This window comes from Nilaparvata lugens, chromosome 11 (genome assembly GCF_014356525.2).
Source record: "Nilaparvata lugens isolate BPH chromosome 11, ASM1435652v1, whole genome shotgun sequence".
Lineage (NCBI taxonomy): Eukaryota > Metazoa > Arthropoda > Insecta > Hemiptera > Delphacidae > Nilaparvata > Nilaparvata lugens.
This window is the reverse complement of record NC_052514.1, coordinates 38,974,000-38,992,853: the sequence shown is the minus strand read 5'-3', so window position 1 is coordinate 38,992,853 and position 18,854 is coordinate 38,974,000. Positions and strand designations below refer to the sequence as shown.

The 18,854-nt window shown below is 34.4% G+C and overlaps 1 protein-coding gene across 1 annotated transcript in view; it reads right to left on the bottom strand.

Moving 5' to 3' along the window:
• The window catches only part of LOC111054083, a gene marked incomplete in the record, with an annotated part of 158,091 nt that overhangs the window by 135,067 nt on the left and 4,170 nt on the right, over positions 1-18,854 (bottom strand). The window contains 6 exon segments of the mRNA XM_039437303.1: positions 1,372-1,488; positions 9,171-9,377; positions 11,157-11,363; positions 12,314-12,365; positions 14,409-14,586; positions 17,209-17,377. Of these exon segments, the coding sequence (XP_039293237.1) occupies positions 1,372-1,488; positions 9,171-9,377; positions 11,157-11,363; positions 12,314-12,365; positions 14,409-14,586; positions 17,209-17,377 (930 nt within the window).

Sequence of the window (18,854 nt, the reverse complement as noted above, 5' to 3'; positions counted from 1 at the left end):
TAGAAAAAAATACACATCAAATTTCAAATGGATAAGTAACACCAATTCTGAGTAAATAAAATGACTTGACTTTTTCTAAGCAGATACACATACACACACGCACACGCTCAACGAAATCTCAATTAAAAAATAATAGATAAAGAATTAATAAAAAACTAACAAATACAAATCATGGACTACTATGGATTATTCTTCAACCAACAACTCAATTAGACCTGACGAAGTACGTTATTGGAAACTATAATTCAATTATATTTGAATCAAAATAAATTGAGGGTTAATTTTCATGAAACGTGGATCAACCATATATTTCACAAGCAAAATATATGTGGGACTACAAAGTTTCTCCTAATCCCCCGGTCCGTTGCTATCACCCAGTAGCACTCTATAATATGAGCGGGTCGATGTCAAACGAGGCAAACGACAGAAGAGTCCTGTGACATTCGAGGCCAGCGACGGTAGAGGACTCCTGAAAAAGAGGCCTCAAATGTCGCCTGCGTTAGGCAACAGTTGAGGCCTCTCTAATTTTTGTACAACCTCGACAGTCGAGGTTGGAACGCAGGCGACATTTGAGGCCTCTCTAATTTTTGTACAGCCCCGACAGTCGAGACCTGCGACGGTAGAGGACACTTGAAAAAGAGGCATCAAATGTCGCCTGCGTTAGGCAACAGTTGAGGCCTCTCTAATTTTTGTACAACCTCGACAGTCGAGACCTGCGACGGTAGAGGACTCCTGAAAAAGAGGCCTCAATTGTCGCCTGCGTTGGGCGACAGTTGAGGCCTCTCTAATTTTTGTACAACCACGACAGTCGAGGTTGGAACGCAGGCGACATTTGAGGCCTCTCTAATTTTTGTACAGCCACGACAGTCGAGACCTGCGACGGTAGAGGACTCCTGAAAAAGAGGCCTCAATTGTCGCCTGCGTTGGGCGACAGTTGAGGCCTCTCTAATTTTTGTACAGCCACGACAGTCGAGACCTGCGACGGTAGAGGACTCCTGAAAAAGAGGCCTCAACTGTTGCCTGCGCTAGGCTCCCCAGAATGGCAGACGGGACCAAAAGAATTATCATTCAATTAGTATGGATTTACCAGCAATTGATTGATATATTATATCCCATTCCTCCCATCTTATGAATAAGTATTGGAACTTTACAACTGTAAATATACGTTAGCTGCTTCTTCATGAAAAACTAAATTTTCAAATTAGTAAATACCTTTTTGATACTTGGATGTCAGATTCTCAGTACATTATAGATGTAGTCACAAGCAATACACCCTAACAACCTTACTGTTTATATGTTTAGATGCTCTTATTATGGAGTGAAATACTATAATAGCTGATTGTGAATTATAATTTCTTGAACTATACTCACTTAACAATGGAATGGGCATTCCCTATTTTGTTCTCCCATCTTGAACCGACTCTCAAGTCGTACCCTTTGGCGTTTATTTGAACCTGGTATAACCGATTGGAGTTCAATTCGAAGGGTCTGAAACGTACATGATTAAGATGAAAGACCTCAAAAACAAAATTCAATACAAGCTTAGTACAGCAAATAGCAGAGTAATATAGGTTCTTACATACATAATTTCAGGACTACTTGGGTCATCAATGAACTGTAGTTTCATAGATTTTCATATGTAAGATTTATAGTGATGGAGAGTCTCTGAGACAAGTTTCTATGACAATCAGCTGACATTACGTTTGGTTGGACATTATTGACTGTACAGTGGAAAAGCGTAACGTTACTTTTAGTAATAGTCAGGGATAGTGATAAATAGACTATAGATGATGATATAGTCTCTTCCGATGCTGGTCTTCTGAGTCCATTTTGATCTGATATAGTATGTTGTTATATTACTGATTCAAATCAAAATCAGATCGATTTCAAATTGATTTGATTTGATTATACTAGTAGTTCTGTGAACAGTAGACCTCGCGCAGTTATGAACCACAGTCTCCTCTAACCGCAGTTATGAACCAGTCTCCTCTAATAATGTCCATCAGAGTAAATTCTGACCTGTCGGCGAGATATCGGTGTATAAACGACTAATGGCTGTTTGAGTTGTTGTTTCGACAATGCTAATAATTTTATGTGAACAGCTATGCTACTATCATCAAAAGTTGAAAGCAGAAAAAAGTCGGGAGAAAATTCTTAGCTACTTCAAGTTATCAATTGCATGCCTCACTGCATGCAATTAATAGTTCACACAACAGCTTTTTTTCACCAAGTTACATTGAGATATTGAATTGCATGCGTCAATTTATAATCCACTCCACAGCTGATTTATGATGTGTTTATAATCCTAAAGTCTGATTTTTACGGTAATATTGGCGTTCGAAGGAGACTCCTTTTCCCCTTGTATTATCCTTGAAATTCAAAATTTCCAAAAACCTTATGTGTACGTCGACGCGAAATTCAAAAAGTAACATATCTGTCAAATTTCATAAAAAATCCATTGCTGCCTTTCGCTGTAAATGCGGAACATAAAAACATAAATTTAAACAAACATATTCTATAGTATTAAACAAGCAACTTCTGTTCATATGTTTGGATGTTTACATGTTTGTATTTTACCGGATCTCGAAAACGGCTCTAACGATTCTCACGAAATTCAGAACAAAGTAGGTTCATAATGATATAAAGATACGATTGCACTAGGTCTGACTATGACTCAGCTGTTGAACTTTTGTAATCATTCAATCAGGTACTTAGTGCCGGTTGCAGAAAAGCCGGGCTATTTTTAATACTGACTCAGCTGTTGAACTTTTGTAATCATTCAATCAGGTACTTAGTGCCGGTTGCAGAAAAGCCGGGCTATTTTTAATCCTGATTAATTCCAGTAGATCCATCTTTTTGAAATGGTCTTCTCTGATTTGGTTCACGTGAAGTTGATCAGGATTAAAATTTAACCGGCTTTTGTGCAACTGGGCTTTTATGAGGGAAATTTTTGCATTCCTCTGGGAATTAATCTCAATTTACTGTTATTACATAAAACATTTCTGTATGAATGTTATTATAATAGATAATATGATTGGGAGAAGACAACAGGCATAGTCCAAATTGATGACAACTAATGAATATGTTGTGTATATCTATAGAATATACAGCGTGATTACGAACTCTAGGGCATTGATCCAGGATAAGAAACATATCTAAATATCATATTTAAATTGTCCGGAAGTCTTCAGTTACTCACACAGCGACTATTTTGCTTTTTTCACTCATTATTTTTACTTTCCTTGCCCTATTACCATAGGTAAGGGAAGTATTGCTTTCCAAAAAAAAATTAAGGTACCCCAATTTCAAGTTTTCTATACGTTTCAAGGCCCCCTGAGTCCAAAAACATTATTTTTGGGTGTTGGTCTGTGTGTGTATGTGTGTGTGAGTGTGTGTGTGTGTGTGTGTGTGTGTGTGTGTGTGTGTGTGTGTGTGTGTGTGTGTGTGTGTGTGTGTGTGTGTGTGTGTGTGTGTGTGTGTGTGTGTGTGTGTGTGTGAGTGTGTGTGTGTGTATGTCTGTGAACACGATAACTCCATTTCTAATTAACCGATTGACTTGAAATTATAAACTTAAGGTCCTTATACCGTGAGGATCCGACAGTAAGAAATTCAATAAAATTCAATTCAAGATGGCTGACAATTAATTACTAAAAAACCATGTTTTTCACGTTTTTCTCGAAAACGGCTCTAACGATTTCCTTGAAATTTATACAATGGATAGCTATTCATAAGCTCTATCAACTGGCATGAGTCTCATTTCTGGGTAAATTTCAGAAGCTCCGTAATATTCTTGAGAAAAATGGCGAATAATGACTAAGTTAAAAAAACATGTTTTTCACGGTTCTCTCGAAAACGGCTATAACGATTTTTTTCAAATTTATACCATGGATAGCAATTTATAAGCCCTATCAACTGACATGAGTCTCATTTCTGAAAAAATTGCAGGAGCTCAATAATATTCTTGAGAAAAATGGCAGTTACCAAAAAACCATGATTTTCATGATTTTCTCGAAAACGGCTCTAATAATTTTTTCAAATTCATACCCTGTATGAGCTCTATCAACTCTTTCAAGTCCATCAATAAAACTCTTTTAATTCTATCAACCATAATAATTAAGCTTATCAACTGGCATGAGTCTTTTTTCTGGGAAACTAATGGGGGTCCACCTCATCCTTGAGAAATGGACTTTGTAACCTCCTTCTCGTGCATGAGGTAGGTAGGTAGAGCAGTTTATAAAAAGAACACAGTCATAGTCAAGATATTTCATCTGTAGAACAGCTGTTTTGACGACTTTTAAAAAATCATCGAATTTCACAATAATTTACACAAAGGAAAAAGTACTCTGAAAACAAAATTATTATATATACATATACAGTAGTCTGAAAGTAGTTGCAAATATGTTGCCGCCAATCGTCATAATGTTATTCCCCTAAATCATTCTCGTTTGAGAATGAGGCTTACGGTTCAATGAGCAAGGAAAGTGGTGTGAGTGTACCACACCAGATTTTTTCTCTAAATAATGATTGAACGTACGAAAATAAAACTTTGCACAATCATTCATAACAACTAGACAATGCTACGAAAAAATTATTATAATTTTTCAAATTCATAAACCAAATTTTGTTTCTCAAATAACTCAGAAACCGTTGATTTTACAAAAAAATTACAGGAGTAGCTTTTTTTAGTAAATGTAATTACCTATCGATTGGTACCCGATTTTCCAAGATTGGACCAATATTGGCTGAGATATGGCAGCTTTAGTGGTTGGTGACCCACCTTTAGAGGATTATGTAACGTTATGTTATTGTTTAAAATGACATAAAATCGCTTACTATTAACATGCAATGCAAATGGAGAGTGTTGCATCATTAAGGCGTCTCTATCAGCATGCCTTGGTTTGCACTGCAACAAAGTTCTGTGGTCACCTATCACTAAAGCAGCCATATCTCAGTCAATATTTCAGTTAATTTGGTCCAATCTTGATAAAATTGGGTATTAATCAATAGATAATCAAATTTGCTAAAAAAAGTTATTTTTGTAAATTTTAGTAAAACCAACGGTTTCCAAGTTATTTAAGAAACAAAATTTTAAATCGTCGCCATTTTTGTTTTATGCATTTGAAAAATTATAATGAATTTTCTGTAGCTTAGTTTAGTTGTTATAAATGATTGTGCAAGATATTTCAATTCCGTATGTTCAACCATTATTTAGAAAAAAATAATAAGTGAAAAAAGCAAAATGGCCGCTGTGTGAGTAGATGAAGCCTTCCGGACAATTTAAATTTAAATATGATATTTAGATATTCATGTTTTTCACCCAGGAAGTTTGGCCTAGAGTATTGGTAGGGAGTTCGGAAACACCCTGTATAGAATAGGTTCCTATTTTAATCTTTCTGAATCTATTCTCTAGGAAACCTACAAAGCTGTACGGAGAAATCAGTCTCCAAAAAAACACTTCATTCATATGGGATACTCTTTTCTCTTTAAAGATTAAATTAATAAAAAATCACTCTTTATTTTCAAAGTTTTTCAAAAATGAAGGTTTAGATTTAAGATTTTTTTATATTGTTTCATTAGTCTCCAAAATTATCACGTAGTTTAATGATCAATTAGGCTCCTGTTTGAGAAATCAATTTCATATTCAATATTGATCGATGCTTACTGTATTTCAAGACTTCTTTTGTGACCGAATCCAAATATTTTACTTCTCGAAAACGAATCGTTTTTGGTGAATCTTTATGCTCTCCGTTCTCTGATCCGTCGTCCATGTAAATATTATAAAGATGTGTGATTCCATCGGAATACTGGACGTTTTTCACTTGTTTTCTTCCAACTACCTCGTTCACAATCCGGAGGAAGTTATCGCCCTGTACAACAAATTATCAATGAAATTCAATCATAGAACGGCAGACTTTTTACTAATCAAGTTCATTACTATCTATGTATTCTAAGATCTGTATCATCCAATTCTTTTTTGCCAGAATTTAACAATGCAACGAATCAAGATTAATAAATCAACACTTATTACAAGAAAAAAATATATAAATAATGTCTTGTAATATCTAGAAAGAGAGTTATTTTGAATACGGTACCTATTACTTATTTTTTTCAATTTTATCTTCAGTTACGAGATACAGTATTTTCAGCAGCTCAAGTACAGTTCGGGTCCTCCTGCTTTGTCTATCGACGGGTGGCCACTGGACTACAATACTACCTGATCAAAATCATCGAACATTTTTGAAAATGTATCTCTCCATAAGCAACAGATCTTCTCAAAAGCAACATGTTGCATCCGAAAAGATACATCTGACAGAATCAGTTGTGATTTTTGGTGTGAGTTTAGTTTTGTTTTCTGGTTTCTAAATATTTCGAAATAATTCAATGTTTTAAAGTTTTGAATTACAGTTTGGTGCAATATTTCTACTTTCCTTGCCCTATTGCCATAGGTAAGAAAAGTATTGCTTTCGAAAAAAATTAAAGGTACCCTAATTTCATGTTTTCTATACGTTTCAAGGTCCCCTGAGTCCAAAAACATGATTTTTGGGTATTGGTCTGTGTGTGTGTGTGTGTGTGTGTGTGTGTGTGTGTGTTGTGTGTGTGTGGTGTGTGTGTGTGTGTGTGTGTGTGTGTGTGTGTGTGTGTGTGGTGTGTGTGTGTGTGTGTGTCTGTGAACACGATAGCTCCATTCCTAATTAACCGATTGACTTGAAATTTTAAAATTAAGCTTAAGTTTAAAATTCAAAAAATTTAGTTTACAATTAAAAATGTTATACCATTAGGATCCGACATTAAGAAATTCAATAATATTCAATTCAAAATGGAGGATAATGGCTAAAAAACCATGTTTTTCACGTTTGTATATTTGTGGACTCGGAATGATCAGCGAATTCTCTGTAGAATAATTAACTGCAAATTTCAATAAAAAGGACGAATATTTTTAAAGTCTGAAGAAGCGAGAAATTGATAGCAAGGACTCATCCATATTTTATGAAACAGATCCTTGAACATTCAAGTACCTTCAACCTCTAGATTTGAACTTCTTACCTTCATTGGAATGCACTCCCAAATCTCTTCTCTAATCGAAACAAAAAACTCGCTGAAGAATTTTTCGGTGAGTAGGGCACTTACAGTTTCAGAATGAGTGATCCAAAATAAATCATATACTCTTGGTCTGAACTCAAAAGGAAAGAACTTCAAACCTTGTGAAGGAAAACAGCTGTAAACATAGAATAATCTATTAATGCAATATTGGTCTACAATATTGTAGAGGCTGAAATTTAAAGTGGAGCTATTAAACAATATAACTTGAAACCCTCATCAATTTGGCAAATTGTGGGTTATTTTTAGATTGTTGTTTAAAACGCTGAAGTCTGTTAATCAGGAGAAATTCAGAAGTCAGATGTTTGGATCCATGTCTTTCGATTATTTTCCTCTTTCTTAGCACTTGTCTCTCCATAATTTCCTCTTTCTCCAACAGCTTCCTCAACACCTGTCTCCTTCTGATCTTCGTCACTGAAAATTTTCATCACAAGTATATAAAGCTAGGTTTACAATATGTAGCAGAGCTATATAGCAGAGCTACATGTAGCTCTTTACAAGTTCAAAAGTGACACTGGAGATTTGCTATAAGTTATATACGGCTATATTGGCAGTTTTAAGCCTATTTCTCAGCTATCCTATACTTTGAACGAGCACTTCTGTTTATATGTTTAGATGTTTAGATGTTTAGATGTTTAGATGTTTAGATGTTTGAATGTTTAGATGTTTAGATGTTTAGATGTTTAGATGTTTAGATGTTTAGATGTTTAGATGTTTGGATGTTTAGATGTTTAGATGTTTGGATGTTCAGATGTTTGGATGTTAAATGTTTAGATGTTTAGATGTTTAGATGTTTAGATGTTTAGATGTTTAGATGTTTATATGTTTGTATTTCACCGTATCTCGAAAACGGCTCTAACGATTCTCACGAAATTCAGAACATAGTAGGTTTATAATATGAAGATTCGATTGCACTGGGTCTCAAACCCTGGGAAAACTCGCTGAAGGACATTAAGAAGAAGAATAATTATTCATCCTTGGAAAAACTACTGATAATAATTATTATTTCGTCGTCTGTTGATGATGAAAGTGAGTGAGCGAGTTCATGTGTGTGGGACTGTGTCAAAATGATGACTCAGCTGTTGCACTTTTTTAATCATTCAATCACAAAGACCTTAAAGATGCATAGACTCACATGCAGCGCTAGTGTCGTACTTGGAATTGAAATCCGCCATTGAGGGGGCAACCCATAAGATTATTACATACCAATGCCACCAATGCCTTTGTGATCTATAGTATTACAAATATATATATAATATCTCGTGCTAAAATACCCCAATGGCGGCCTTCAATTTCAAGTAAGAGCTATCATTGGGAAGGCATAGGCATTGTGGGTCTATATCTCTCTAAGGTCTTTGTTCAATCAGGTACTTAGTGCCGGTTGCGAAAAAGCCGGGTTATTTTCAATCCTGACTAATTCCAGTAGATCCATCTTTTTGAAATTGTCTTCTTTGATTTGGTTCACGTGAAGTTAATCAGGATTACAATTTAACCGGCTTTTGTGCAACTGGGTCTTTGTGAGGGGAATTTTTGTATTCCTCTGGGAATTAATCTTAATTAACTGTGATTGGATAGAGCATTTCTGTATGATGTTATTATAATGTCTTCTTTCGTAATAAATTATTTATGCTTTTGTACTCCAGAGCGAAGCTCGGTCACCGATATTTTTGTTTAAATTTAAATGCAAGAAAATAACTCACAAATTTTGTGAAAAAATATTATAGTGTCGATACATCGATATGAAAATCGATACATCGATAATCAATAATATACAATCTCCATAGATTAGTATTCGTTGAACGATGACGTCAAATCAAGACATAGCATAACTATCCTGATATGAAAAAGTGCTCACCTAAGCGTGGAGTTCTTTAAAAGTTGTATTTTGAGAGAGAGAGGTTAGGTCTGAATAGAGTGGAAGCCATTATACTGAACACTGGGTCTGATGAGTTCAAGAAAGTGCCAATTTTGGGCTTGAGTCCAAAATAATTACTGTACATGACTTGATTAATAAATAAATGAATAGGCCTATAACAACTTCTCATATAATCCGAAAAATATTGAGTACTTACGCTGATATGAAGTTTTCATCTCCGAATTCCCTTGTCCAGTGGGACCCAATTCTCAATGTTTTGCCATATATGCTGTCAGGAATCTCGACCGATCTGTAAGAGCTGGTATTTTGAAATGTAATGTCTCTCACCAATAACTCCTTCTTTCCTTTCGCAACTTCAACTTCATTCTTTTTAATGTTATTTTCAATTGGTGTTCCATAATGACTGTTGGAATAAATTGATTTCTCAGTAATTTCACATAAGACCTAAATAAGAACTGATTGCCTAAATGTTGCCATAACTCTGGCAATGCTTCAAGATTCAAGATTCAAGATTTTTATTCGCCATTAAGTACAGTACAAGTTTATCTTATACTAGCGTACAATATGTAGCAGAGCTATATAGCAGAGCTACATGTAGCTCTTTACAAGTTCAAAAAGTGACACTGGAGATTTGCTATAAGTTATATACGGCTATATTGGCAGTTTTAAGCCTATTTCTCAGCTATCCTATACTTTGAACGAGCACTTCTGTTTATATGTTTAGATGTTTAGATGTTTAGATGTTTAGATGTTTAGATGTTTGAATGTTTAGATGTTTGGATGTTTAGATGTTTAGATGTTTAGATGTTTAGATGTTTAGATGTTTGGATGTTTAGATGTTTAGATGTTTGGATGTTCAGATGTTTGGATGTTAAATGTTTAGATGTTAAGATGTTTAGATGTTTAGATGTTTCGATGTTTAGATGTTTATATGTTAGTATTTCACCGTATCTCGAAAACGGCTCTAACAATTCTCACGAACTTCAGAACATAGTAGGTTTATAATATGAAGATTCGATTGCACTGGGTCTCAAACCCTGGGAAAACTCGCTGAAGGACATTAAGAAGAATAATAATTATTCATCCTTGGAAAAACTACTGATAATAATTATTATTTCGTCGTCTGTTGATGATGAAAGTGAGTGAGCGAGTTCATGTGTGTGGGACTGTGTCAAAATGATGACTCAGCTGTTGCACTTTTTTAATCATTCAATCACAAAGACCTTAAAGATGCATAGACTCACATGCAGCGCTAGTGTCGTACTTGGAATTGAAATCCGCCATTGAGGGGGCAACCCATAAGATTATTACATACCAATGCCACCAATGCCTTTGTGATCTATAGTATTACAAATATATATATAATATCTCGTGCTAAAATACCCCAATGGCGGCCTTCAATTTCAAGTAAGAGCTATCATTGGGAAGGCATAGGCATTGTGGGTCTATATCTCTCTAAGGTCTTTGTTCAATCAGGTACTTAGTGCCGGTTGCGAAAAAGCCGGGTTATTTTCAATCCTGACTAATTCCAGTAGATCCATCTTTTTGAAATTGTCTTCTTTGATTTGGTTCACGTGAAGTTAATCAGGATTACAATTTAACCGGCTTTTGTGCAACTGGGTCTTTGTGAGGGGAATTTTTGTATTCCTCTGGGAATTAATCTTAATTAACTGTGATTGGATAGAGCATTTCTGTATGAATGTTATTATAATGTCTTCTTTCGTAATAAATTATTTATGCTTTTGTACTCCAGAGCGAAGCTCGGTCACCGATATTTTTGTTTAAATTTAAATGCAAGAAAATAACTCACATATTTTAAGAAAAAATATTATAGTGTCGATACATCGATATGAAAATCGATACATCGATAATCAATAATATACAATCTCCATAGATTAGTATTCGTTGAACGATGACGTCAAATCAAGACATGGCATAACTATCCTGATATGAAAAAGTGCTCACCTAAGCGTGGAGTTCTTTAAAAGTTGTATTTTGAGAGAGAGAGGTTAGGTCTGAATAGAGTGGAAGCCATTATACTGAACACTGGGTCTGACGAGGTTAAAAAAGTGCCAATTTTGGGCTTGAGTCCAAAATAATTACTGTACATGACTTGATTAATAAATAAATGAATAGGCCTATAACAACTTCTCATATAATCCGAAAAATATTGAGTACTTACGCTGATATGAAGTTTTCATCTCCGAATTCCCTTGTCCAGTGGGACCCAATTCTCAATGTTTTGCCATATATGCTGTCAGGAATCTCGACCGATCTGTAAGAGCTGGTATTTTGAAATGTAATGTCTCTCACCAATAACTGCTTCTTTCCTTTCGCAACTTCAATGACTTTCTTTATAATTTCATTTTCAATTGGTGTTCCATAATGACTGTTGGAATAAATAGATTTCTCAGTAATTTCACATAAGACCTAAATAAGAACTGATTGCCTAAATGTTGCCATATCTCTGGCAATGCTTTCATATGTCCATTGAAAATATCATTGTAATGAGATATTGACACACCAATTGCATCAATAATCCCGATGAATACTCAATGAAAATCAACAAGGACTGAAAATAGGTGGCCTTACCACCAGAGGCTCTCACTTCAATTTGGCTCCCATAATATCAGTACCGTATGCAGCGATTCCGTCATGGTACAAATCATGTTGGTTTTAATGATAAATTATTTGAATTACTCTGTTATCCAATAACAATACACCGTGATTCAAAAAGAATACCAAAACTTTGAAAATCTGTATTCAATCAAGGAAACATGATAGAAACTTGGGTTGTGAATCAAAATAGAGAGTATTAATATAAGTTTTCCCCACTAGAAAACAAGTTCACAAATGTTCAATGTGACCCCCTCCAGACACTCGAGTGATGTCAATACGATACTCGAACTCGTTGCACACCCTCAGTAGCATATCGGGCGTAACAGTTTGTATAGCTGCTGTTATTTCTTGTCTGAGCTCCTCAATGTTAGTTGGTAAAGGAGGTCGATAGACTTTATCTTTAACGTACCCCCACAGAAAAAAATCGCAGGGCGTCTTGGAGGCCAGTTATGAAGTGCTCTGTCTCGAGCTGCTTAGCAGCCGATCCATTACCTCGGATAGTTTTCATTCAAATAGGCACGGACAGATGAGTGCCAATGGGACTAAAAAAAACTTCAGAGCTTCCTCAAATCGATGACAGATAGTGCTTTACTCTCCGTTTATTCTTTGCAGAGTTATCAATTTTCAAAGTTGTGGTATTCTTTTTGAATCACGGTGTATAATTATGATTATGAAATTGTAGTTTTGGTTTATGTAGTAGATTAGTTTGAAATTACTCACTTTGGAATACTGTCCGTAACTCTTCCTTTATCTTTATAATAGAGAGTGCCCTCTAAAAAAATTAATAAAACAGGTACAAAAAAAGAGAAAATCTATGAGAATTTATAGGTTCAATATCTGAAAAAACAATCTATAGTGAGGTCCACGTTATAATGGCAGTGAAGAAGGATAGGAGAACAACGTTGCCGATACTCAGTCCTGTCAATGCCTTCCATAGACGGTAGCTGATACAGGTTTATTGATGCACTGTTCATTCTCGTATAGAATAATCAATAATATTTTCTTAAGTAATAAACTATATTTCAAAATTGAATTTTCATAATTAAAATTAAATATTTTGTTAATTCTATATTGTAAAAAGACGATCTGGAAACAGAGCAAAGCGAGAAAGAGATAGTGCTATCCGCTTTGTTGAATGATAGTCAAGTATAGCAATACCATTGCTAGTCAAACACTGCCATTATAACGTGGACCTCACTATAGATGTGTATGTTCGACGATTATATTTGATCGGTTTCATCAATCAGCTTAAAACTTTGAATACATATTCTCCAAACCTTTTTACAGATAGAGTTTGTTGGTCAAACTCTCTGTACTTTTCTCTCTTTACTATAGAAGTATCCACTGGTTTGATGATAATATAAAATGGAGTACTGAAGTTCTCAACTCCGATAAAAGTTTAAACTAATTCTCATTTACTTCCAAATTTTCATACTTTTGTACTTTCAAGCGAAGCTCAATACTGAAATTTGATACTATTATAGCACTTTCTATCAATATTTCATATGCTACATAATGTAATAGAGCTATATTATTCTACAGAATATAGTCCACAATAATTCTCAGTTATTCATTGTTATGTCGTCTGGGTAAATTAGATAAATTTTGAGAAAAATTAAAGTGAGTAAGAGAAAAAGTCACAGAAAAGAGAGGAGAGTTAATAATTCTTCATTAAATTCATAAAGATTGAAATACCGGTAGTAGTTTACATAACAAGTCCGGTAATGATAATTTACCGCATAAGTATGATTGTTTCTGCTTGAAACGTAGTTGAGGGCAGTATTATCATACGAATGTGGTAAATACGTTACTGTACAAGTTAGGTACAATATTTTTTGTCATACTTATCTGAGAAAGAGTAATATTACTGAGAAACAGAAACCATTACCTGCTGCTGCTCGAGCTACTGAGTTCATAACAGACACACCCTTCGAGCTCAAATCTCTATATCTATAAAGGGCTAAGCCCCGACAGACTGAAATCACACCACAGCCCAAACTACTGAGCCTACAAACTTGAAATTTTGCACAATAATTGTTTATGGTAGCCTCAAAACATCCACTAAGAAAGGATTTTCAGAAATTTGCCCCCCTGAGGGAGCTGGGGCCCCCAAAAATTTTGTACTTTTCAACTGCTCATTCCACAGGAAAGTCATGAGGAACTTTTTTGTTCAGCTACGGAAAATAATAAAATAATAAAGGTCTAAATTATAACATTTCAGATGAGTTCTTATAAATTGAAACTCCTTAAATGAGTTCTTTAATTATTTGAGTTGGTATATTAATTACTTGGATGTTATTAGGACTCAGTAGGACTCACATGGATGCAAATAACAACTTTTCTTTCCTCCAGTATTGCTAATGTGATCTAGTATAATGTTGATAGCTTAATATATACTATATTATTTTCTTTGATATTTGTAATTGATCAATACTAGTGCAGAACTGTTAAATAATTATTATTTATCTCTTGAGTTTGATTTAATTTTATTGTCAATTTTTGTAAAAGTTACCATAGGCAACAGCCTAGTAACAATTATCAATAAATATATCTATCTATCTATCTATCAGTAGAGTCCTAACATACTCGACTGTGAAGAGAACATAATTATGATATCTTTACAGTATAGTATGCTGTAATGAAAGTCACATGTTTTCTTGTTCTGCAAACAGCTGTTTACCGGCTTCATTTAATGCATGGGAATCAGCTGCAATTGAGTATGACAAAAATAAATTTATTCACCACCATATCGAGAAGAGTTCGCGCTATTTATAATTTTATGAAGATGATAATTTTATGATATTAATTCACTTACCATAGCGAAAAGATTTTGAGGGGTCTGCGACATCGATGTATTTGACTTCCCTCACCCTGGCTGTCCTGAAAGCATCAGTTGTATAAACTACACTCACTTCGATCCCATCATAGTATTTTATTTCGAACAGTTCTTTGATGCCAACATACTCATTCACAATCATCAGGAATCCCTGGGTCTGTGAATTCATTTTCAACACAAATCAAAATCGATTAATATAAAAAAATCACTTGATATTGAAGTTATCAGAATCAATTGACACACAATAATCCTAACAAGAAAATCAGAAAACCTTACACATTTGAAAATGTTTAACACGTTCAAAAATTCTTACATTACAGTCATGTTCGTTACATCATGTCAAGTTGCAAACATTATTACAGCATGTCTAATAGGTGGAATTAAATTGAACCTTCTTCTTCTTCTTCTTCTTCTTCTTCTTCTTCTTCTTCTTCTTCTTCTTCTTCTTCTTCTTCTTCTTCTTCTTCTTCTTCTTTCTTCTTCTTCTTCTTCTTCACCATCATAAACTTCTTAATCATCCTCGTCTCATCTTTCAACAATCAGAGAGGAATGAGAATAAAAACACTTCATTGACAAGGGCTACTTTTTGATTAATAAAACAAAATAAAATCTTATAGCACTCTTTATTTTAAATAGTTGAACTATTTTAAAATTTTTTTGAAAATAAAGGGTGCTATAAAGGTGCGTACAGATATACGCACCGCAAACATGAGCAATTCACTTTTAATCAGCTGATGCCAAAGTTTTTATATCTGTATCTTACAGTTTCTGTAAAAATACCGATATTTCAAGCATAGAAATGACTGGCCAATTGCAAATGAGTTTCACATTGTAACACCTACTAGGACACGCCTCCATACTCCCCCTACTCGGTCCTGATTGGTCGACCACTTCCAAGTGACTGTTTTCGGATTTGGCCACTAGATAGCACCGGGTACTGGGTCCATACATTCTCATTCTTAATAAAACAAAATAAAACCTAAAGGTGCGTACAGATATACGCGCCGCGAACATGAGCAATTCACTTTTAATCAGCTGACTATAGCCTATCTGTATTTTTACAGAAACTGTAAGATACAGATATAAAAACTCTGGCATCAGCTGATTAAAAGTGAATTGCTCATGTTTGTGGTGCGTATATCTGTACACACCTTTATTGCACCCTTTGTTTTAGGAAAAAACTTTTAAATAGTTCAACTATTTAAAATAAAGTGTGCTATAAGATTTTATTTTGTTTTATTAATCAAAAAGTAGCCCATGTCAATGAAGTGTTTTTATTCTCATTCCTCTCTGATTGTTGAAAGATGAGACGAGGATGATTAAGAAGTTTATGAGGGAGAAGAAGAAGAAGAAGAAGAAGAAGAAGAGAAGAAGAAGAAGAAGAAGAAGAAGAAGACAGGTGATGAAGAGAGAGAGAAGAAGAAGAGCAATATTTATCAAAGGTTGAACTCATCTATATTATATAAAAGCGAAATGGCACTCACTCACTGACTGACTGACTCACTCACTCGCAGAACTAAAAATCTACCGGACCAAAAACGTTCAAATTGGGTATGCCCTTTAGAAGCGCACTAAGGAATCTTTTGGTCTCTAAGGAATATTTCAACTCTAAGGGTGGTTTTTAAGGGTTTTAAGTTCTTTTAGCATGTATAGTCTTCTTATTCCAATATCTTAAAATTATAATTTTATTCAAATGTTCATACCATATAATATAGAACTACTATAATCTAGAGAGAGTACCTCTTCGTTGTTAACTGGTAACTAAATTGATAATTTTGTCAGGTTGATATTAAGTTGAGTTGACTTTGTTAGGTTGGCACCAAGTTGAAGATTGAAATGCATTTATCCAGGACCTCCTAAATACCAATTTATCTAGTTAGCCAAAATTAGCGTTTTCTCAGCTTTTCTGCGTTTCCTCACCTTTTTCAATGATGGAAATATATGAAAGAAAAATCAGTACACAGGTTTAGCTGAGGTGGATGAATTTATAAATATAGAGAAAATAAAAATCTCAGTACCCTTTTTTTTGAAATATTTATCACTACGTTTCGTACATTTATGCCATTTTCAAGTGATATGAAGTAAATAAATTTAATACTACTGGAAGATTCTTATTTTGATCATATGTTAGTGTATTCATATGTTTTTATGAACTAGGACTGTAAATTTTGGGTTTAAATTCGCATGATTCTATCAAAAATGGTGTTATTGGTGTCTAATTGGATTAAGTTTATTATTTTATCTCTGTTCAATTTTGCTGCTTTATAAATATGGAATTCTCCTTTGACATTCAGTTTTTGACTTTTAGTACCATAATTAAGTATTTTAATATTGGAATTTATATCCAATAAATAAAAATATCATTTTATAAAAATATGGATGAATTTAGTTTGCCAAAGATACGCCGATATAGTAACAGGTGTAATTCGAGATCAAATTGTCATAATACGTTCATATTCGGTACAGAGGTTCCGCTGAGGTCTACATGCAGGCGAGCGAAGCGAGCCCGCTGATCTCATTTTTGGACGATCCAGTCGGGGGTCCAGGGGGCGGAGCCCCCTGGCTAGACGGATATGGCGAGCGAAGCGAGCCTGACAGCTAGTGTAGGATAAATTCACTGATTGAATCAAAAAGTTCGCCCTATATGAGTTCATCCAAATTTGGGGATTGTTTGCTTCATTCAATAAATGAATTAATAATCCACACTTTCAATCCAGGAAATCCATAGTACCAATACTACCCTACAATAAAAGTCAAAGTTGTGACTATGTTTATTTACCGTGTCTCCATGCGGATGACAGGACCATGATTCTTTATTGATGACGAAAAAATAATCTGAGAGATTTGCTTTCTTAGCCTCTTCATTGACACCTAGGATATCCTTGACCACATTGAGATGGTACGGCTCCTTGTAATAGTCTGGTATGTCACAGTCATGTTTAGAGCATCTGAGAAGCAGAATAAGGATACAAACTCAATACAGAATTTGATTCAGAAAGCAATAATAGTATATTTCGCACCTAGCGCCGAAAATGAGACTTTTCCGGCTCGAAATCGGTTTTCAAGTCCGAGGCTGTAGGCCGAGGACTAGAAAAGATTGAAAGCCGGAAAAACATTTTTGCCCATGGTGAGAACGTTATTTTTCGCCACACAGAAAAATTAACAATATAAATATGAGAATAATTGTTTATTAGGCACTTCCGAAAGCAAAACAGGAAGGTCATAGCTCTAGCAAATCTGAGGTAATCTGAATATCAGGAAATTGTCCAAGTATGTTAATTATTTATTCTGATTTGTCTAAATAACCTAGAAGATTATGTTCAATCATGTAAGAGGTTGAGTTTATACTTTGTATTCTTCCAAATGACAATAAGATGATATTATTATAAATGTTTTGATTCTTGAATAATAAACACAAATAATGAAAAGTTTTTTGATCAGCTGTTTTAGCACACTTGAAATTTGGCAGATCTGAATGTCAAAGTCAACAATGCTTGTTGTCGTTGACTTCGGAAGTTTAGGTTAGAAGTTCTATCCTACTCTGAAAATCGAATTTGAATAGTTTATAATATATTATAATATCTTATCTGTATTTTATTCATCCAAATAAAATGATAGTATCTTATTGCAGAATACTTATTCAATTCTAGAAGCATAAACTGATTCCGTTTCATAAACCATTTTGTAAACACGTTCACATCAAATCAGAATCAGCTGACTTCAAGGTTATTTTACAGCCCTGTAAAACTTTTACCGGCCTGGTCAGAAAACAATCATTTTCGGCCTCCATATGACGCACGAAAACCAGCTCATTACATCCAAGTGGGGCGAAAACAAATTAACACTTTTCAGACATTGAAAAGATTCATTCAGGAGTTAGTTTAATACAAATTCAATTTTTGATGGAACTTCCATGGGTTTAATTTGGTTCAGTTGCACAATTATTGATGATAGGCTATCCTTCCGGTGGGCGCATCTTTGAAACTTATATACATGAGTGGGCGCGTAGTAGCACTGAGTGCTGCCTCTGAAATATCCTAGTTTCTAAGCCTCTTGCAGCTCAGGCTAGAAGAAAAAGGATGTTTATATCATGAAAAGTAATTTTGTAATAATTTGGATGATTGTAGCCACATCTTGAACTTGTTATACTATTTTTTAATAATATACTGGAAATTGTTACTCACTGAATTGAATACAAATACTGACCACATTAAAAGAATAATTTTATTGCAGCTATTCTCAAAATATCAAAAAACATCATACAAGGCACTTATAATAATTGATAATGAAACTTGAAAGAAATGGGATAGTCTCTTAGAAAATAACATATATTATATGAGTATTTGAAGATTAGGAACACAGAGTGCTGCCTAGGACGTGTCTATGTGTTTGTCTTCAACTCACGACTGAAACAATCAATGTAAA